The following is a 23473-nucleotide window of genomic DNA, read 5'->3' as shown; positions in this document are numbered from 1 at the left end:
AGCAGTAATGGGTCATTGCGGTAGTATGTAACTATGTGTATGTATACGTGTATGTATACGTGTGTGTAGATGATGAGAATCATACCTGAGTAGCTGAATCACCGGAGTAGATGTTGAAATCGCTCGAAATCGCCTGAAATCGCCTGAAATCGCCGGAGTAGATGAGAATTAGGTTTTTGTTATTATGAAATTAGGGATTTCAGGAAGAAACGGGTTAAACTCGGGTCTCGTCTTCCGCAATGACTCATTGCGGGGGTTGCAATGGGTCATTGCGGAGGCCGGGGTTATTCTGTAATTTCGCGAATTTTAAGTAATAGTTTGTTAAAATAAAGAATTTATTAATAGAAATATATAAATACAAAATAAAAATATAACAACCAAATAATAAATATATTAGGAATTTATGCATCAATTAAAATTATTTATACATTTATTATCTATTATTTTACAATTATTTAAAAATAAAACTAAATTATTTGCAGTAATGAAGCATTGCGCAAGCCGCATTGAGTCAAAGCTGGTGAGCTCCCGCAATGTAACAATGCGTAACCCGCATTGAAGCAAAGCTGCTATACTTCCGTAATGTAACAATGCGGCAGGTGGTTATTAGAATCACGTATGGCTGTGGAAGGGCACCCGGTATAGATAAATAAGGTTCGTGTGCATATCAAAACTCGTTATCTCTTATGTCATGTCATTTGATTAAAAATTGGGAATATATATAAAGTACCTACCACTAATCGATTTGCCGAGAGCAAAATATATTTGATCATGTTTGACTTGTTAAAAAGATTTTAAAAATTATTCTTTCGTTTTGTCACGAAAATTCAAGATTTACTAATTGATCAAAAAATTGCATTTTAAGAATCTAGTTACTAATTTTCTTAATTATAACTTTTTGTTATATTATTACTCTATAAGTAGAAGTAAAGATTTTTGGTTAACTGATTTGTTGTCGAATTTGTATTGTAAATAATATAATGATTAAATATTTCTTTAATTTTTCTTTGATGTTCATTCATCAAAGATGTACAACAATTCTGCTATTGATCATGAAGTTCTCAAAGAGAGAGATCAGCTAACTCGAGTCTATTAATTGTCCTTGTATCAGTCAGTTTTATTTTCAGGGTATATATGGCTCCGTTAAAATTTGTATCATGTGCCTTTGGTGATGATATGGATGTTTTTGTGTGGACATATGGAGTTTAGGATTGAAGCTCATGGAGATAAATATTGGCTATCATCCTTACCTAGCCCCGGACGGAAAGGCTAAGACGTTGATTTTGATTATATTTTTGATGTATGTTATAAAGATTCTCCAAGTTGCCTACAGAGGCCTCTCCTGATTTTCAAGACTTCATTAGAAGTTGCTTGGAGAAAAATCCAAGTAAAAGATGAAAGGCGTTCCCGGTGTTATATTTCCCAATAAACCAGATGATCAAAACACCAACGCTCCAATCACACGAGACAGACAAACTGGATTGGGGACTCAAAGTGGGTCGCTGTACAGCTCTGATGCAACGCCCCTGGAAATCAAACAATGCAGGAAAAGAAAAGCAAACATTGAAATAAAAGTGTCCTAAAAATGGGTGAAGAGGCAAGACGGTTCCTGGCCTGAATCTTGTTGATTAAGCAATGAGCTGTGCTACAGACCTACTTTTTTTCCAGATTTTTTTTACAGTTTAGTGTCTCCAGATTTCCGAGACAAACAGGGATATTTATACTCGATTTGTTCCTAGATCATTGCTTGCAACGAGCTAATTTTGTAACTGTGTGCTTGGCTTGATTTTTGATGATGTAAATTACCAGGAAACTAATTTCAAATAATTATTTATTCTATTTTTCTAACCTTGTTTGTTGGATCTAGACTGCTGAGAACATCAAACTGTAGCAGATAAAAAGAAACATTCTCGCAATGAACAAAAGAGGTACAATGTTGGTTTCAGGACCCTAAATTTACTTCAATAGAATTATTATAAATGTCCTTGGTAGAAGATTCTGATATCACATGATATCCGTATGGAAAAAATTGGTGACAAAATCGCAAGACTAGAAAGCAATACCAAAGGTTACTGCATCCTATGGTATAGATGTACAGCCTAGATACAATTTATAGGTGCTAGAATATACTTGATCCTATTCCAAAGAAAAAGCTCCATTGCAGTACCTGTGTAATTAAGGACAATAGAATAAGATTGATGATGTATGCAATGAAAAGTTCAATTATATTCATATGAGAAATGACAATGCTGAAAACAGTTCCACCAGTCCGTAGCGAAATACTGACAAACAAAATAAGATGAAAAATCTTACTTGTTACTGAACTTCTCGACAGCATCAGAAGCATAAAGAAGTGTTTCGTTGGCTTTCTCAAGTACCATATAAAGTTCCCTGCCCCTTGTTACCCGAGCTATCACCCAAGCATTATTCTTTGCTCGGATGCAGATTTCTAATTCTTTTTCAAGGCCTGTGTTGTCCCATTTGGCTCTGCCCTTCTCCAAATCAACTTCTTCTCGAAGTTTACTCGCGGCAATTAAAGAATCCTGTAATATTCGAGCTGTTGGCCAATTAAAATCCACAACCATGGTTCTTTCCCACGGTATTACAAGGAACAACAATTTTCTATCATTTAAAAAATATATGTATGTGTGTGTGTGTACAGACTTATTCAATGTAAGCTCAAGTTGCCTTGCACATAAAGTAAACATATAAATTACTATTTCACATGTACAACACCTAAGATTTCACCAAGAAGCTCTACATCCTCCATTTCACATTGTCTCCATTGTTACCAGAGTAAGGAAATAAAGAATTAAGCATTGTGCATTGTGGTATTTGACAACTTTTGCTTTGTGCACTTGCATCACATAGACAATAGACCCTTTTAAGTAGGTCGGGAAGAAAATCTGGAAATAGAACTAAAGAAGAGTCTTAACAGTGAATAAACAAAAATAGAGTGAGAATGATTCTGATCCTCCTCTCTGGTCTGTAGAGAATTACATCTATAAAGCATAAACATAGATGCAAGCGAAAAACAGGTCAATATAGGTACATAGACATCATTTAAGCCAAAACCGAAGCATGTGAAGCATGAATGATGCAAATGTAACTAGTCGTAAATGCTAGTACCATATAAAATGAAGACAAATATCCTGACCTTCATTAGAGTTGTCACTTTTCCAGGTGGAGAAGCCCTAGATGTACTCCTATCACCATCAACTAGCAAGTAACGGTAACCACTAACATGATACGCATTCTCACCCGCCCATCCTTTTGATAGTTTTTCCTCAACTTTAAATATCTTTGCTGATGCCTGGCATATTTAAAGGACAGTAATTAGCATGAAGATATGCATCAATCACTTGCTTAATTCTGAATAAAATTGGGATTTGATTAAAAATTCAAATTATGGCATCAATGTTTTAAGCGAAACATAACCTAAAAAACAAACAAGTCTATATGACGAGGAGAGATATTGTAGATACACACATTATATATCACTTGTCAGTAAATTTAACTAAAGCAAGAACCTGACATTTTCAAGAACTTGCTGCTTCACCATGGAGATACCTTGCTCTCCATCCAGAATAGACATGAGAGGAACGAGTAATATTATTGTAAGGCTTTTATGCTGGTAAGCCAAGATATACATTTTTTCCTCTGTTTGCTGAAGCCATACTGCTGGGGTGGTATGAACCAAGTTATTAGCATCAGAACCCCAAATATCAGTTACAAGAAAACCATCCTTTCCCCTTGACCACTTGTTAGGCTGTAGGGGTCTTAATATACAATGGTTATTATCTCCACTAGGATTGGAATCACGAGAACCATGAGATTGATCCAAACCTGAACCAGTGTTAGCAAGTATGGATACTGCACCAGTTATATGAGAAGCAGCTTTTCCTTTACGCAGATAGGACCAGGTACTTGATCCAGATGAGAAGGCAGGAGATAACCGTAGCATGGCATAAGTATAGAGGTTCACAGTATCATCCTGACAATTCATAGGGACGATTAGTGAAGTGGTCGATAAAATGCTCTGTGCAAGAGTAATCAGTCAGATTTACTACGAATATAAATTGTTATCCAGTTACCATATATCTTTAGAATAATATAAGGGGGCAAAAAAAACTTTGATGAAGAATCATTTGACGCGTTAAAAGTAAAGAAAACAGTACACGGAGGAAATGTTAGGTATATAAATATACATAGGATAGCAAATAAGAGAAAAAACAGGCATAAAAATCAGATCATACAGGAGAAAGAGTAGTAGACACCAACAAGTCCTGAAATAAGATTAGTGAGTGGGATGATGTGCTCCCCAAACATGATTCGAAAAGTCTGACGAGTGACTGCACAAACAAGTAAAATCAGCTTAGAAACATGAACAAGAGACAGAGTGCCGAGAATTTAAGTAGGCAAATAAACTTTTTCTTTAAAAATTTCTATAAGACATCTAGAAAGTAGAAAGTCAATTCTACTTGATAGTAGTACATTAAGCACTGCATTAAAATAACAAAGCCAATTATTCTTAAGGTGTTAGAGGTCTTGCAAGGAGAGAGGTGTCCTTGAATGTCAATGCAACATGCTAACAATGAAACACGCTTAGAAATTTAGGTACAGAAATTTGATACACCGTTATATCTGAAGTTATAATGGGATATATCGAATAAAATGCAGACTAAACATAATGAAAGAAACATCTAAAAGACTACCTGAACCTCAATTGCAGCCTCTCGGCTTACAGTCAGCATTTGTACAGTTCCACGCTCCTTCAACGTATTACGGAAGTTGGGTAACTGGATTTTTTTCCCAAGGAGAAAATCTGCCTCAATTAAAAACAGACACATAAAATGTGAGATTGAGGAACTCTTAAATTTCACTTGTAGCAACTAGCAACACTATAAATGAAAAATAATTTAATACACCCACTGTAGCATTACCCCAGCCGCACAAATCCATTGTTGATTGCTTGTGAAATGCTGGCAATTAGTGACTTTGAATAAAATATTTTTAACACTAAAGTATTCTGAAAACTTAGACTTACACGTAATCTATACATCTGGGAATATACTGCCTTACCACTTAAATAATCCATGATGAAAGAGTACAAATGCTTTCGAATAAGTCCACCATTTGGTTCTTTATCGAGTAATGCTCTAATAGATCCATGAAACATCATAAACAGAGAATGTACTTCCTTAAGAATCCCGCGCAATGCATCAATTCTCCAGATAGCTTCTGTCTCATTACTTTTCTCAACAATCTACAACAAGGCACAGAACTGATAATCATCATCACAGATGTCACTAATGTAGTAAAGATCAGTAATTTGTTAGGAATAGGATTCATATAGCATGAAAAATATAATGATGAATTAAAGTAAACACGTTAAAGACAGGGACCAGCAGGTATATATGAATTTCTGATAAGCATCTTCTACAGATGGTTTTAACAAAATGAGCTTGATATAGCACAAGTATCTAATATTTTAAAACAAAAATTAGATGCTATTTTTTTACATTTCATATATTTTTCTAGGCTTTAAACCAATAGGTTAAGCTTGACCTTTCATCTAACATTCAAACTACTTTTTCTTTTTTTCGACAATTATCATTAGCTACATACTATAGTCTATAGCAGCTTCCAAACTTTCATAAATTAAAGAATTTTTTTTTTAATGTTTTTGGATGTTTTATAGCCATACTTGCAATAATATGGTTCAAAGGGAAACATCATACCAGTACCATCCAAATATCTGGCTCTGCCTCGTAAAAAACGTGAGAATGCATATCTGCTTCTATAACCTCACAAGCTGCTTCTGGAGAGAAAATTCTGCATGCCACTAATTCAAGTCAACAAACACGAAACAGAAAGGCTACCGATACAGAGGAAGAAAGGCAGCATACATACTGAAGAAATCTTAAAAAATCCAGTTACGTTCTTTCAAATCATGTAAATATGAAATTATAGTTTAGCAAAAACAGAAATACTGCATAATTATAAAGTTATATCTATATTTCTTAGGTTGTAGCACGTTTATTGCAAGGGTAGGAGAGAGGAAAGAGTAGGGAGAAACAGAACTGAAGAGACAATGAAAAATACAAGGAAACATGCCAAACTGGTTTTAGATGTTAAAGGAAGAAAGATATAACATTGGCATTACTATACCTTGACTATGTAGGTTTTGAAGGATTAGAATCCTCAGACTACCTTTATATCGTATATTTCTATCATTTTCTAGTTCACTTATATGAGATTATAATACCTGGTGAGCGAAGAAATATACCAAAAAGATTGATTGGATTCTCGTTCAATGCGACAATAGTCCTTTGAATTTAGACTAAATAAATTATAGTCCAGTCATTATAATTCTTTTTAAATAAACATGGCCAAAGGGTGGCCACTGACCTTGTGAATGTGATAAGCCCCTCGCTGAGCCCTATAACAGAAAGTTGTGCTGAAAACGGCAGATCAGCAGGATAGAAAAATAAAATTTTGTCCAGCTCCTCTCCTTCATGCTGCCCGCGTCTCAAATCGAATATGCAAAATTTTAAAGTCTCACTCGCAGTGGTGGCTGGTGACAAACCCATCACTGCTTCCAACATATACACCTTTTACCAGAAAAAATGAAAAACATTCAATAAACAACAAGCATAACAACATAGACAATAAACAAGCATTATAATCCAAAACAATATGCATTATGCTATACGCCTATACCAAAATAGCATAGAGATACCCAGCACATATCAATAAACAATTCACAGGGAAAAATTCTTTAAAACTCTAATTGAAGGTCCCAACCGCAGTAGAACTTTCTGCCTGAGTTAATAAATCAGTTTTAGTGTGACAGATTGGGAAAGTAACAATGTGCTTATCGCAGTGCCACAATAATCAACAACTAGATACTCTTCAACGTGACAATACAAATTTTAAAAATTAAAAAAAAATCTGAAGTTTTTTTACTTATGAGAGAGTAAACTCAATTTGTACCTCAACTCTAAAAAGCAAATGTTACATTTTACAACAGGAAAACAAAGAAAGGACATAGAAGTATATACGTTCTCCAATTTGGAAAATCACAGGGCAAATACACAACACAATTGGAAGGGGCACAAAATACCACGTTCATCAAAGAATACACGAAAGGTAAAATACAGAAACCAATACATTATTTGTTATGATACGCTTTTCCAAATTGACAAATTTTGTAATGTCGGATAGAATCGCACGTGGCTGATGTGTGAGTCACAAGTCCAACGATTTGTTTGGTCTTTTAAATTGTGGTATTTTGGCAACCAAATTTTATTAGTTTGGGTAAAAACATTTAAAATTATGTTAGCTTGTACCAACACCTCCATACTAAACCTTTAGAAGCAGTAAACAACTTAAGCTATGCATACAAACTATATCATCCAAAAATATAAATTGCAAATTTATATTTATAAAAAAACTGACGTTTTCGGTCAAAATTGGGCAAGAACATAGTATATGTATCGATATATCTGTCCATGTGTGTCTGTTATTAAAAAGAGACTACAAGTAGCTGAAGCTGACTGGGAAATAAAAGTCGTTAGAAGGATGATACATTGGGCACGCAACAATGTGTTTGTGAAATTTCCCAGTAAGAAATAACACAATACTTTCGCTATCAAGCATTGGAATGCAATATTTAAATTAACATACTTACAATCTTATCAGTTATCACACACCGGACAGTAAACTCACTCGAAATTTCACCTCTAAACCGCAAACATTAACAGCTTTACGACTATAGATATTATTAAACTTTTATCCAGGTCTAGTAGTGCACAAGCTCAGCATTTTGAAAATGTTGAAAATAACCTCAATATCAAACAAACTGGCCCAGATTACATGTATCATACATCACAGGTTAACAAATGAAACTATAACTTTACATAATTGATTAAGGCATGACAAAAACTATATAATTTAACATCTAACTTGCAAATATATCTTTATAAAGTGATGAATCTAATTAAAATAAGTGTGTGTGTGAAAAAAATGAGATTGCAATAGGTGATTGGGAAATATAGGAGGGAGACAGTTACCGAAATGTTCTTATTTGTTAAATCGACCGGCAGATTGGGTCGCCGGAGCTCCGGTTGGACTTGGGAAGCCAAGTTGGATCCTTTTATTGTTGACCAAGTTGGTTTTATTATTTTCAGTTTTCGGGTTTTTGTCGAGGGTCCCCTTCCCGGCAACAGTGTCCCGGTTAATTTTTATGTAACACACTATTTTTACGGCGTGAGATATTTCAAGGATCTAAATTCAAAATCCTTAGATAATTTTTAATAGCTCACTTTTAAGGATTTTTTTACCCTTCCACCAAAATAGTCTTTTCTTCTTTTTAGGACTGACAAACGGATAATTCGAATACAGATTTATCTATATCTGTATCCAAATCCGAATATTCATATTTGTATCCGTATCCGAATTCGGAAATATTTAAAGAATAATATCTGAATCCGGATCCACCCGATACTATCCAGATACGGATAATATCCGGATTCGAATCCAATTTTCAATCAGATTTTTATTTTTATGTTAAAAATTGAAAATAGTAAAAATTTAATATTCATTTTTAAAAATTAAAATAAGAGTTAAAGTGATTTAATCATATTTTAATTTTTCAAAAATTAATTTTATTTCTTTTTTCAATATAATTATTATCTTTAAATTGTTGAACTCAAAAGACTTTTTTTACATATATTGGTAAAATTTGTATAAACATAACATTATATATATGTATGTATATATACACATAAACACATTATACATATATATATATATATTATTTATTCGGATTCCGATATTATCGGATACAAATATGCCTATATCCGTATCGGTATCCGCAATCGTCGGATTCGAATACAGATAATATCTGCTTTATATCGGATATAGACAATATGTGCTTTATTTCGGATACGAATGCAGATTTTTCGAACGAATATCAGATTTTTCGAATTTTTTTGACAGCCCTACTTATTTCGCGGAAAGGAGAAAAGCCTATCCGCAGATATTTTCCGTGGAAGGGAAAAAAATTCTTAGATCTTTAAATCTGGACCCTTGAAATAATAATTTAAGAATTCTGAAACAGTATGTTAGATATGACTTATATAACTTATATAACATTGATTATCAAGGATTAACACTCTTTTGTTAAATTTAGTTACCAAAATAGTTACAAATGTTGAACTGTGAGATATTTATTAACTAAATATTAATGGACTCATGCATTCACAATAATAGTGCTAATTAAATTATTTTATATTGCTACATCAGTCATGTCATGTTGTTGTGCAAGACATGCCTGTACCTTAACAAGACTAAGACAATTTGTCAACCCTAAGTAAGTTGTATTGTTATCTTAATTTATATTTTGTACTTGTAACATTTTAAAGTCTATAAAAATGCAAAGGAGCAGACTACAGTCTTTTTTCTTAAACAGTATCAAGCCTAAGGATTCTATCTGGAAGAAGATCAAGACGATCATGCCTCAGAAGAATTTTGAAGAAGTTTTGGAGTTGAATAAATCTGTTTGGATAAAAATACTTTAAGTCAAGATCTCTACAAGTCACAGATTTAGTGTTATAGAGAAGTCATTCGAGAACTCCAAATGACTTATCGAGAAGTTAGGAAAGCTACTAGAGAAGTCAGAGAGATATCGACAAGTCAATTGAAGACATGAAGTTTAGAGATATCGACAAGTCATTTTTTCACTAGAGAACTCAGAGTTATCGACACGTCTACATTCATTAGAGAACTCTGAGTTATCGATAAGTCAAAGTCCACTAGAGAACTCAGAGATATCGATAAGTCAAAATTCACTAGAGAACTCTAAGTTGTCGACAAGTCAAAGTGAAGACGTGAAGCTGAGAGATCTCGACAAGCCAAAATCTCATTCGAAAACTCAGAGACCTCTATAAGTCAAATTCACTATAGAGTATTAGAGATCTCGAAAAGTCAATATACTTATCGAGATGTCAAGATCTCTATATGCCTAACTGGAGATCTCGAGGTAAATTCTCAAAGTACAAAATGCAGATCAGTTCAATATCCAAGATATACAATCAACAAACAATCCAACTAGCTGGATTGACAAGTCTACAAAAATTAGCTTGAAGGATGTGCAAGATCAGTGATGAAGATTAACTGACAAAGGAAGATCAAAATAATCACAGGATACTAAAGATATGTTAAACCAGAAATGGAAGATTCACTTTTCCTAAAATGGAAATAACAAGTGACAGTTTAGTAAAGGTTAATAGCATGTCTTATTGTACACTGTGTAAACTAGTAGTTAACTGAGTTATAAAGTTAACACTGGTCTTTTGTCAGTTGTAACAATTTTATATAGAAAATCTTGTAACACTCTCAAGAAGAAGCTAAGCTCTTTATCAACAAAGAGTCTAGAAATTTTGTAGCAAAACATTCTTAATTTTAATATAAAATTAAGTGAGTTTTGAAGATCTGTGTTCTTTATTCTTGATAGTTTAATTTATGCATGAACACACTTTCACTACAAGATTTAATTTACTTTGTTTAACCATAAAAGATTCAAGAAAAGGTTAAAAACAGTAAAACACATTCAAGATCTGTGTGTTATTCATTTCCTAACAAGTGGTATCAGAGCAAAATCTGAAAGTAAACAAATTCAAGATCTTGGAAGAATGAATACACAAAAAATCAGTAGCATCAAAATTTTTACCTTTGACAAAGCTAACTACACTCTTTGAAAAAAGAAAATGTTGTTGTTTATCAGGATGGCCAATCCACTCTATATTCAGATTCTCAAAAATGGGCCCTTGACTCCTATGGTTAGAGTTGAAGAAACAACAGATGGTGATATGGTCATTCCAGCTCATTATGCTCCAAAAGACCGTTCTGAGTATTCTGATCCTGAAAAGGAGAAAGTTTCCTTGGATAGTGGCTTACAACTAATACTGATAGAATCACTTGACAATGTGATGTACAACAACATTGTCAACTTGACACTGCCAAACAAATATGGGAAAAGATTGAAATACTCTGTGAAGGAACTGAGGAAGTTAGATCTAATAAAAAAAGGATACTGATTTCACAATATGAGAGTTTCATGGCCAAGCCAAAAGAAAGTATAACTGATGTGTTTGAAAGATTCAATAAGCTGATAAATGACTTGCAGTTCCATGACAAATACTATGAAGCTGAAGGAGTGAACTTAAAGTTCTTGCTTACTCTCCCTGATCATTTGGAACATAAAATCTCAGCAATCAGGGAAGGGAGAGACTTGAGCAGAATAACACTGGAAGTTCAATATGGAATTCTTAAAACATATGAACTAGAAATGGATCAAAGGAAATCATTGAAATCTGGTCAATGACATGTAGTAGATGGCTCAAGTGCTTTAATTATCAATGAAAGCCAAACATCTAATGATGAGCCAAGATCTCAAACTCCAGTTTCCTCAACAAGTGAGCAAAGAACAAATGATTCACATGAACAAGTTATTTTGGAATTGGAGGAAGATGAGTTCTACACTTTTGATGAACTGGATGAGCTATATCAGTCAATGGCCTATTTGGCTAGAAAATTCTCTAACATTAGAGTAAATAAGCCAAGATAATTCAAGGGTAAAGGACAGTCTTTCAACAAAGACAGTAGATGGAAAGGAAAAGGGAAGTACACTTCTGACAGCAAGAATGGTTACAAAACTGGATCTGTTGACAGATCTAAGATAAGGTGCTTCAACTGTGATGAACTATGCCATTTTGCTACAGAATGCAGGAAACCCAAGAAAGCAAAGAAATACAAAGCTTATCTTGAACTAGAAGCAAAGTATGAAGCTCTTCGGAAGAAACAGCAAAACAAAGCTTATATTGCAGAGGGAAAAAGTTGGGATGACTCTGAAAATGATGAAGATGAAAAATTTGGAAATTATTCACTCATGGCCTTGGAGCAAGGAGAATCATCATCATCTAAATCACAGGTACAAGCTCTTACCACCATTGATTTAAATGTGAGTCAATATAAGGAAACTATAGAGAAGATGAGCACATAAATGTTTCAAATTCACACAAGCATGGTTGTTGTTAATGAAGACGTGAGCAGACTGACAAAGATAATTGAGAAGCTTTAAAGTGAGAAGAAAGAAACTGAATTATTGTTGGTGGAGCTTGAAGCTATAAAACAAGAGAATGTTTATATCAAGAACAAGCTCAAGTGTGCAAATAAAATTGAAGCAGTGCTAAGGGAGAAGCTGGAAAAGAATGAGGTGAAGTTGAAGTCCTTCAGAAATGCATCTGAGTTAGTTGGACAATACCATGAGAAAAACAAACCATGTACAAATATTTTTATTGTTTTGACTATGATGCCTTGAATGGAAAGAAGAAAGAGATAGGTGACACAGGAAAAGCAACAGTTTATGAAAATGTTCCAGCTATGCTGAAAAAGGTTGCCTCACCTATGTTCAAGACATGTGAAGTCAACTTCAGTGAAGAAGAATTGATTATCAAGCAAGAAATTGTTGATGAGGACAAAGAGAAGAAAATTGCAGAATCAACTCAGTCTTCCAATACTGAAGAGAAGCTCATGAACAAACAAAGTCCCAAGACACCTGTTAAAAAAACCAAAACTGAAGATGCCAACTGCAAAGCCCTGTTATCATAGTTTGAGGAGAAAGCTGGCCCTTTGGTGACCTTTGGAGACAACTGCAAAGGATTCACAATGGGATATGACAAGATTGTTTCTGAAAATATTGTCATTGATGATGTAGTACTGGTAGCTGGTCTTGAAGTGAATCTTTCATAGTTTGAGGAGAAAGCTGGCCCTTTGGTGACCTTTGGAGACAACTGCAAAGGATTCACAATGGGATATGACAAGATTGTTTCTGAAAATATTGTCATTGATGATGTAGTACTGGTAGCTAGTCTTGAAGTGAATCTTCTTAGTGTTAGCCAATTTGCAGATAAAGGCTTTGAAGTTTTATTCAACAAAGAAGAATGCACTTTTATCACCAAAAAAACTGGTGAAGTTGCTCTGAAAGGAGCAAGAAAGGGAGCTTATTTGTTGCAGACTTTGACTCAACAAATACAGATGGAATTTGTTGCTTCTACACCAAGGCATCAGAAGAACAAAGCAAGCTTTGGCATAAGAAATTGTCTCACTTGAATTTCAAGACAATTAACACCTTGGTCAAAAAGGAGTTAGTAAGAGATATGCCTAAACTGAAGTTTGCTCAAGTTAAAGTTTGTGAAGCTTGTTAGAAAGGAAAAATGAAAAGATCAAGTCACAAGTCAAAAACTGTGAATACTATAAGTGCACCATTACAACTTATTCACATGGACTTGTTTGGGCCAGTAAATATCTTATCAATTTCAAGAAACAAATATGCACTTGTGATGTTGGATGATTTCTCAAGATACACTTGGGTAGAGTTCATGTACTCTAAAGATAAAACTCCACACATCATAATTGAGCACATAAAGAAGATAGAAAAATAGGCTAAAGATCACAATTGTGTAAAAAGATTGAGAAGTGATAATGGAACAGAATTCAGAAATGCAACATTGAGTGAATTCTGCAAAAGTAAAGGCATTGTTCAAGAATTCCCAGCTGCTAAAACACCTCAACAAAATGGAGTAGTTGAAAGAAAGAACAGAACATTAGTTGAAGTTGCTAGAACAATGCTGCAAGATGCCAAGTTGCCTACAAGTTTCTGGGAAGAGGCTGTTAACACTGCATGTTACACTCAGAACATATATCTCATTAACAAGGCGCATGGTAAATCACCTTACTCAATCATGTCTAAAAGAAAGCCTACTGTAAAGCATCTTCATGTGTTTAGAAGCAAGTGTTACATTTTGAGAGACAACTCTGAATATGTAGGAAAATTTGACTCAAAAGTCTTTGAAACAATTTTTCTGGGATATTTATTGGAAAGAACAACCTACAAAGTTTATGTGATAGATCAAAAGAAGATTATGGAAAACACAAATGTGACTTTTGATGATGACAAGTATCCAGTATTGGAATGCCTTGATAAAAATGAAGCCCCTGTATTTGAAAACCTCAACATTGATAGTGATTCTGATGGGGAAGATGAAGTTGATGTACAAAAGAAGACAAATGAAGAGTCTACTGAACAAGAAAATCATGAAAATGGAAGCTCATCTCAAACATCTGAATTTGATAGCATAAACTCAGGGGGAGAAAGAGAAGAAGGATCTAGTAGTCATACCAATAATGAAGAAAATGATGAAGGCACAAGTCAACAAACTCATACAAGGAAGTGGGATAGAATTCACACTAGAGAAGTAATAATTGGTGATCCTACTGTGGATGTGAGGACTAGAAGTGCAACTGCTAATGAGTGCCTACATGCATGTTTTCTGTCTTAAGTAGAGCCTAAAAAAATTGATGAAGCTCTACTGGATCCTGATTGGATATCTGCCATGCAGGAAGAGCTGAATCAGTTTGAAAGAAACAAAGTTTGGGAATTGGTTCCTGCACCAAAGAATAGAAGCATTATTGGAACAAAATGGGTTTTTAAGAACAAGATGGATGAAAATGGTATAGTTACCGGAAACAAAGCAAGGTTGGTTGCAAAAGGCTACTCACAAGAAAAAGGAATTGATTATGATGAAACTTTTGCTCCAGTTGCAAGACTTGAAGCAATAAGGATTTTTCTAGCATTTGCTGCACACTCAAATTTTATAGTGTATCAAATGGATGTCAAGAGTGCCTTTCTGAATGGTGAGCTAGAAGAAGAAGTTTATGTGCAACAGCCACCTGACTTTGAAGATCCAGAATTTCCAAATTTTGTGTACAAGTTACTCAAGGCTCTATATGGACTAAAACAGGAACCTAGAGCTTGGTATGATACACTGTCAGAATTCCTACTGAAGCATGGTTCTACTAGAGGTACTATAGACAAGACTCTCTTCTATAAAAAACATGGTGAGGATATGATCCTAGTTCAGATCTATATGGATGATATCATCTTTGGTTCTACAAATGAGAAGATTTGCCAAAGATTCTCCAAGCTTATGCAAAGTGAATATGAAATGAGTATGGTGGGGGAACTAAGTTATTTTCTTGGACTTCAAGTCAGTCAAAGAAGTGATGGTATCTTCATCAGCCAAACTAAGTATGTCAAGGATTTATTGAAAAAGTTTGGTATGGTTGATTGTTCACATGCATCTACACCTATTTCTACTGCAACAAAGTTGAATGAAGATAAAAAGGGCATGAGTGTAGATATCTCAAGCTATAGAGGGATGATTGGATCATTGCTTTATTTAACAGCAAGTAGACCGGATATCATGTTTGCAACATGTCTATGTGCAAGATTTCAAGCCAATCCAAAATAATCACATTTGATGGCTGTAAAAAGGATTTTCAGATATTTAAAGGGAACTCCAAACTTGGGATTATGGTATCCTAAGGGAACTGGTTTTGAAGTTGTTGGTTACACAGATGCAGATTGTTAGATATATTTGAGATGTCATGTCTAATCTGATTTGTGTTTAGTTTTCAAAACTTAACAACAGGACTTATCAGGACTTACTGAAATCAGAACTTATTGAAGTCATAACTTAATATCAGAACTTAAGGCGTCAGAAGATATATATCAGGACTTAAGTGCGGGAAGACTTCAGATAAGGAATGTGGTTAATTTACAGGAGATCTGGACTAAAACAAAAGAAGATATGCATGAAGAGTTAGAGGACTAGAAGACTTGTAGAAGATATCTGATTGATATATTTTAGGAGATATAATTATATTTTATATCAATTAGAAGATATCTTGTAACTGTGTACTATATAAACACAGGTTAGGATTTACATTATATGTGTTATCATTCACGAGAACATTATTCATTGTAACTTAGCAGCTCTTAGTGATATTGTTCATCACTGAGAGAGAACAACACTTCTATTGTAACAAAGTTTATTTGAATATACTTGATCTTTGTTACATACTTGTGTTGAAATCGATTTAATTGTATAAACACTATATTCAATCCCATTCTATAGTGTTGTGTGACCTAACAAGTGGTATCGGAGCTTTTCTGTTAACACACATACAGTAAAGATCCAAACAATCAATCATGTCTGAAGAAACACAAACTCCAACTAAGCCCACCAAAACTCAAGAAACTCAAAAACACTCAAACCCACAGTCGATATGAGACTATTAGGGTTCCCATACTGAGAGCATCTGAGTATCCTATATGGAAAGTGAAGATGGCTATATTTCTGGAAGCTATAGATCCAAAGTACCTTTACAGAATTAATGAAGGACCATATAAGCCTACCAAGCTCTCTGTTGCAGTTGCTGATCAACCAGCAAAGACCATACCAAAGAAGAGAGGTGAATACACACTTGAAGATATCTCAGCTATTGCCAAGGATGCAAGGGTAAAGCATTTATTGCATAGTGCAATTGATAATGTCATGTCAAACAGGGTAATTGGATGCAAGACTGCAAATGATATATGGGATGCTTTGGAGACAAGATACCAGAGAACTGATGCAATAAAAAAGAACAGGAGGACTATACTCACTCAAGAGTATGAGCACTTTGACTCAAAAGCTGATGAGTCATTAACTGATTTATATGACAGGTTTGTCAAACTCTTGAATGATCTGTCACTGGTGGACAAGGAATATGATCTTGAAGATTCAAATCTAAAATTCCTTTTAGCTGTTCCTGAAAATTGGGATTTGAAGTCTACTACCATAAGAAAAAACTATGACCTTACTGAAACTACTCTTGATGAAATTTATGGTATGCTCAAGTCTTATGAACTTGAGATGGATCAAAGAAGCAAGAGGCATGGAAGAAAGTCAAGGACAGTTGCTCTTAAAGCTGAGTAGGAGTCTTCTAAAGTTATTATCTCAAAGAAGGGCAAAGGAAAAACTCTCATCATAAAGTCTGATTCAGAGTCATCATATTCTGATGATGATGATTCAGAAACCGAAAGTTATCTGAAATTGATGTTGATGCAGAGATGATGCAACTGTATGCTCTTATGGTGAAGGGTATCACAAAGATAGCCTACAAGAAATTCAGAATGAGCAAGAAGTTTTCCAGGAAAGGTGGAAGTTCTGATAAGAAAGGGTTCAGAAAGTCTGAAGGCAAAGGAGGAAAGTCTGACATAGGAGACAACTCAAATGTCAAATGCTACAATTGTGGTGAAAGAGGCCACATATCTCCTGACTGCAAGAAAAGAAAAAGTGATAAAGGCAAGGAACTTGTCACAAAGAAGAAAAGCTGGATAGACACTTCAGATTCTGAAGATGAGGTGAACTATGCCTTGATGGAAAATGCTGATAGCAGTACTGACACTGCTGAATTGAAGGTACCTCAAACAACCTTTGCTTTTCATACTGATGATATTACTGAGTTGAGATTATACCTTAAAACAATGTTCATTAGTTTTAGAGATCAGACTTTAACATGTGAAAGATTAACATCTGAAAGTCTTGCTCTTAAAAACAGAAATGACTATTTAGAAAAGGAGTTAGTTTTTTTTCATCAAACTAAGAAAGAAAGAGATGAGGCTTTGTATGTTAGAGATGAAGTGCTAAAATTGAATGAATCTCTAAAAACTGATTTAGAAAAGGAGAGAGAGATCATCAGAACTTGGACTAACTCTGGCAGAACAACTCATAATATACTAAGTAGTGGAAACTGGAAAGAGGGATTAGGTTATGGAGATGATAAAAGTGAGAAAGGGACTGTGCAAATTGAGCCAATTTGTGTTAAACAGACTGCTAAGCCAAAGGTAAATCCTGTTAAATTTGTAGCAAAAACTGTTATGTCTGATTCTTAAAAGATGAAAGATTCTAAGACAGAAGTAAAAGAAAAGTCAACTTCTGACAAATTAAAACAGGATAAACCAGCTGAAGTAAACATAAGCCTAATGACCAAGAAGCAGCTTAAGCATAAGCTGAAAGAGATTAGAAATGTGAACAAGTTAAAGGAAGCTAGGAAAAATAGGAATGGAAATGAAGGTGTGAATAAAAGCAATAATTATATGCCTGTTCCTAATGCTCCTAGAAAGAAATGTTACAACTGTGGAAACTCTAACCATCTTGCTTCTTCTTCCGTAAAAATAAAGATATAAACTCTTTACCTCCTAAATCAGGAGTTAAGAGTCAGTCTGTTAGGTTTAAACCACAAAATCCTTGTTTTCATTGTGGTAGTGTATGGCATTCCATTTATACTTGTAAGGAATATCATAGTTTGTACTATGATTATTATCAAATAAAACCTTCTTTGAAGAAAGTTAGTGTAACTCCTTCTAGTGTAAATTCTGATGCAAAGTCTGATATAAAGTCTGATAAACAGCATGTTAGCATAAACTCTGAAATTAAATCTGCTGCAAATGCTAACAATCTTAAAAAGGCCAAAGGATCCAAGCATGTCTGGGTTCTTAAAACTAACCAATAGTAGTCTTTGTGATTGTAGGGCAACAGGAAAAACATCCTAGTTCTGGACAGTGGATGTTCAGGACATATGATGGGAAATAAAGCCCTGCTATCAGACTTTGTGGAGAAAGCTGACCCAGGAGTTTCTTATGGAGATGGCAACATGGGAAAGATTCTCGGATATGGCAATATCAATCTTGGGAATGTCATCATTAAATCAGTAGCTCTTGTCTCAGGACTTAAACACAATCTGCTAAGTGTGAGTCAAATCCGTGACAGAGGTTATCATGTGGATTTCTTTGAAGAACACTGTAAAGTTGTAAGTAATTCTACAGGTAAAGTAGTTCTGAAAGGTTACAGGCATGGTAATATATATGAAGCCAGACTTTCAATGAATTCTGATGGCTCTGCAATCTGTCAGTTGAGTAGAGTATCAATTGAAGAAAGCTGGAATTGGCACAAGAGACTCTCTCATTTAAATTTCAACAACATAAATGAGCTAGTAAAGAAAGATCTTGTGAGAGGAATGCCAAAATCAGTATTTGCTCCTGATGGCCTTTGTGATTCATGTCAAAAGGCAAAACAAAGAGAATCTTCATTCAAGAGCAAAACCGAATCCTCAATTCTTGAGCCTTATCACTTACTGCATGTTGATCTATTTGGTCCAGTCAATGTCATGTCCATTGCAAAGAAGAAATATGTTATGGTTATAGTGGATGAGTTCACAAGATACACTTGGGTGTATTTCTTGCATAAGAAGAATGAAACTGCATCTACTCTAACTAATCATGTCAGACAGCTGGATAAAATGGTCAAAGATTCTGTTAAAATCATAAGAAGTGATAATGGTACTGAGTTCAAGAATTCAATCATGGAAGAGTTCTGCAAAGAGCATGGAATAAAGCAGGAATTTTCTGCACCTGGAACTCCACAGCAAAATGGAGTTGTAGAAAGAAATAACAGGACTCTCATTGAAGCTGCTCGAACTATGCTTGATAAAGCAAAGCTGCCAACCTACTTTTGGGCTGAAGCTGTGCAGACTGCTTGTTTTACACAGAATGCTACACTCATAAACAAGCATGGAAAAACACCATATGAGATGGTGAAGAAAAAGAATCCAAATCTGAAATACTTCTATGTATTTGGATGTAAGTGTTTTGTTCTTAAGACTCATCCTGAACAGCTGTCAAAATTTGATCTAAAAGCTGATGAAGGAATTTTTGTTGGATATCCACTTTCCACAAAAGCCTTCAGAGTCTATAATTTAAGAACAAGGGTTGTCATGGAATCTATCAATGTATCTTTTAATGATAAAAAGATTACTGGACTTGAAGATTTCAATGATCATGATCAGCTGAGATTTGAAAATGAAGATTTAAATTTTGATTCTGTAAATTTTGATGGCTTAAATCCTGATCCTGTAAGTTCTGACGGGTTAAATTCTGATATTATTGAAACTGTGGTAACTACTCCAAAGGAAAATGGACCTGTTCAGGGGGAGCAAGCTGAAGATCCTACCACAACTCAAGACTCTCAAGAAGCATCAGAACCTGTCATTGGCTCTTCAAGTTCTGATTCATCAAGTTCTGATGAGCCAAATTCTGATAATTCTGAAAACTCTGATTCTTCAAATCCTGAAGGATCCAATTCAAATTCTGAAGTCTCAGAGAGCATAACTACAGGGGGATCATCAGAAAATGCTGATGAAGACAGCATGGATCATGGGGGAGGATTCAGTTCTAGAGAACAACTTCCATCTGCAAGGAAGTGGACTAAAGCACATACACCTCACTTAATAATTGGAGATCCTGAAGCAGGTGTCGGAACTAGAACTGCAACATCAAATGAATGTCTCTATCATTCCTTTCTATCTCAGACTGAACCAAAGAAAGTGGAAGAAGCTCTTCAAGATGCTGATTGGGTGCAACCAATGCAGGAAGAGTTAAATGAATTTGAAAGAAATAAAGTCTGGACCGTAGTTCCAAGACCAAAGAACGGATCCATTGTTGGCACAAAATGGGTGTTCAGAAACAAAACTGACAGTGATGACATAATTACAAAAAATAAAGTAAGGATGGTTGCAAAAGGTTACTCTCAACAAGAGAGTACTGACTATGATGAAATATTTGCTCCAGTTGCTAGATTGGAAGCCATAAGAATCTTTTTGGCTTATGCTGCTCACAAAAAGTTTAAAGTGTTTCAAATGGATGTGAAAAGTGTTTTTCTTAATGGAGAATTGGAAGAAGAAGTATATGTTGAACAACCTCCAGGATTTGTAGATCCAAAATTTCCTAATCATGTGTACAGACTTGATAAAGCACTTTATGGCCTTAAGCAAGCTCCAAGAGCATGGTATGAGACTTTAGCTCAATTTCTTCTGGAAAGTGGATTAAACAGAGACACAATTAATAAAACACTGTTCTACCTCAACCATGGAAAGGACTTACTTTTGGTACATATATATGTTGATGATATCATCTTTGGTTCTACAAATGCCAAACTATATGAAAGGTATGCAAAGCTAATGCAGTCAAGATCTCAAATGAGTATGATGGGAGAATTTAGCTATTTTCTGGGACTTCAAGTCAAGCAAACTGAAGAAGGTGAAAGAGATATGTCCTAAGTCCAATCATGTATGAGGATTTAGGAATAACTTTTATGTAATCTATTTTGATTTCATTGATATTAATAAAAGACTTATTTTGTTTTTTATTGCGGGCTCTATCTATTTAAATGTTTAAAAAAGATATACCACAGTTTAGAGTAAAGCTTTTTATGGATTGTGATGAGATCATAATAATGAGACCTAAAAGATGATAACTCTAAACTTAAATAGTTCCTGGTCGAAGGATTACTAACTGGTAATTAATAATCCGCAAAGATCAGTACCTACTATGCTTGCTTCATTATGAAGGATGTCTGTTCTCATAGACATTTGTGTGGTGACACTATAGCTAGTATCTAGGTGCTTATTATAGAATAAGTTCACTGAACATGACTCACACAGCTGAACAACTGATGGATTTCACTCACGTATCAGCAGTTGTTCACATAGTGATAGTTGTACAAGTATCCTTAGACTTGAGGTCATCATAGTCATCTTGTGTACATTGAACTATGCTTTGGTTTAGTTTTTAATCTCAAGGGACAATTATAAGGGCTCTATTGGGTATAGGAATTTGTACACGAAGATAGTGTATGATCAATAAAGGATCTACCCCTTCCAGTGTAGGAAGAGAATGTTCAATGCTGATCCTCTTATGTTAGTTCAAGAATCTCTAGTCAGAGTGAATGAAATTAGAAAGGAGTTTCTAATTTATATTAAATAGAACTAAGCATAGTGAATGGGAAAGCAAGTGATTAAATAAGATAGGCTTGACACAAGTTCCATGCCTTGTATTTAATCGTGACATTGCAGGGTAGAAGGAATTAATTATACGGTAACTACTCACTGAATAGGTTCTTGGTATTCTAAGCAGTGAATTCGTATTATCCGGATAGTCGCGATATGCTGAGAAGTATCCCTCACGATGTAGAATAAATATGATTAATTAATTAATCATATTTAATGAATTAGAGAATTTATATAAATAATGATAAAATAGTTTTATTATTATTTATTTCTACTACCGGCTTAATATTGAACCTACAGGGTCACACCATAAAAGAGAATGATTTAATGGTGGAGGAATTAATTAATAATGGCTGATAATTATTTATTTATGAAATAAATAATTAATTGGAAAATTTAATAATTGATTAAATGAGATTTAATTGATTATAAATTAATTAAGAAAAGGTTCTTAATATTATTAATTAAGAATTTAATTTTTGGAAATTAAATCAAGAGAGAGAATTATTTCTAAAGTGTTTAGAAAAAGGATAAATAATTAAAAGGTATTTTAATTATTAATGAGAATAATAAAGGGTTAATAATAATAATATTTTATGGGAAAATTTTCAGCTGAAAATTTTGCCTATAAATATATTATTATAGACCCTATTTTTGCTCCAACCAAAAAGATTTACAAAACCCTAATTCTCTCCATCTCCTCCTCCTTCATTATATCGTTTTCTTGGTGGATACCGGTGGAGTACTTCACACTTGAGGAGTAGCTGCTAAGGATCTCCGTTCATCATTTTTGGATCACCATTAAAGACCTCCATCTTTCCATTAACGTAAAGCTTCTTAAGGTAAATATACTGAACTACGAATTAAATATTATTTTTCGCATGGATCCTGCGGAGGGTTTCGGTTTTTTTAAGATTTAAATTTACGTTTTCGCTGCGTTTATGTTAGATATATTTGATAATGTCATGGCTAATATAATTTATGTTTAGATTTCAGATCTTACTTAACAGGACAAATCAGTACTTAACTGTTGATCAGTACTTATACTGGAAGTCAGGACTTAAGGATATCAGTACTTATATTATCAGGAGATAATCATCAGAAGTTAGATATCAGAACTTAAGTGCTGAAGGATGATCAGAGAAGGACAGTAGCTGATTAAAGGAAAGAAGATCGAGATAAACATAAGAAGAGATATGCATGAAGAAGGAATTCCGTGAAGAATGGGAATACTTGGAAGAAAAGATATCTGATTAATATATTTTAGGAAGCAGAATTATATTCCATATCAATTAGCGATTTTCTTGTAATTGTGTAGTATATAAACACAGACATAGGGTTTACACTATAAGTGTTATCATATATTCGAGAAGATTATTCATTGTAACCCTAGCAGCTCTCGTGATATTTGTTCATCACTGAGAGGTAACAGTTCCATACTGTAACAGAGTTTATTATTTCAATAAAGTTTGTTTTCTGTTACTTAATATATTAAAGTTCGATTTGATTGTATTATACACTATATTCACCCCCTCTACAGTGTGTGTGACCTAACAAGTGGTATCAGAGCCAATCTGTTAACACATATACAGCTAAAGATCCAAACACAATCATGTCTGACACAGAAACTCCAACTAAGCCTACCAAAACTGAAGAACCTCCAAAGCCACAAATTCAA

General features: G+C 34.3%; 1 protein-coding gene across 2 annotated transcripts; it reads right to left on the bottom strand.

Annotated features, from left to right (window-relative positions):
- Positions 1-1886: 1886 nt before the first annotated feature.
- Positions 1887-8230, bottom strand: LOC141724866 (vacuolar fusion protein CCZ1 homolog B-like). Of its 2 annotated transcripts, XM_074527151.1 has the most exons (11): positions 8076-8230; positions 6412-6614; positions 5742-5835; positions 5083-5266; positions 4944-4982; positions 4716-4825; positions 4257-4352; positions 3536-3994; positions 3158-3313; positions 2314-2543; positions 1887-2167 (listed from the first exon to the last, which is right to left on the bottom strand). In XM_074527151.1, the coding sequence occupies exons 2-11, from the start codon at positions 6606-6608 to the stop codon at positions 2137-2139; spliced, it is 1596 nt and encodes a 531-aa protein (XP_074383252.1). In that variant the 5' UTR covers positions 6609-6614; positions 8076-8230; the 3' UTR covers positions 1887-2136. The 2 variants fall into 2 exon arrangements, with proteins under 2 accessions (XP_074383252.1, XP_074383253.1); XM_074527152.1 differs by lacking the exon at positions 4944-4982.
- Between the last annotated feature and the right edge of the window lie 15243 nt (positions 8231-23473).

Source organism: Apium graveolens, chromosome 5 (genome assembly GCF_009905375.1).
Source record: "Apium graveolens cultivar Ventura chromosome 5, ASM990537v1, whole genome shotgun sequence".
Lineage (NCBI taxonomy): Eukaryota > Viridiplantae > Streptophyta > Magnoliopsida > Apiales > Apiaceae > Apium > Apium graveolens.
This window is presented reverse-complemented; position numbering and strand designations above follow the sequence as displayed.

Coding starts and splice junctions, on each gene's coding strand:
- LOC141724866 (XM_074527151.1), bottom strand. CDS start 6,608: ATGTTGGAAGCAGTGATGGGTTTGTCACCAGCCACCACTGCGAGTGAG. Junction 5,836..6,411: donor GGGCTTATCACATTCACAAG/GTCAGTGGCCAC, acceptor AGTGGCATGCAG/AATTTTCTCTCCAGAAGCAG. Junction 4,826..4,943: donor AATGGATTTGTGCGGCTGGG/GTAATGCTACAG, acceptor TAATTGAGGCAG/ATTTTCTCCTTGGGAAAAAA.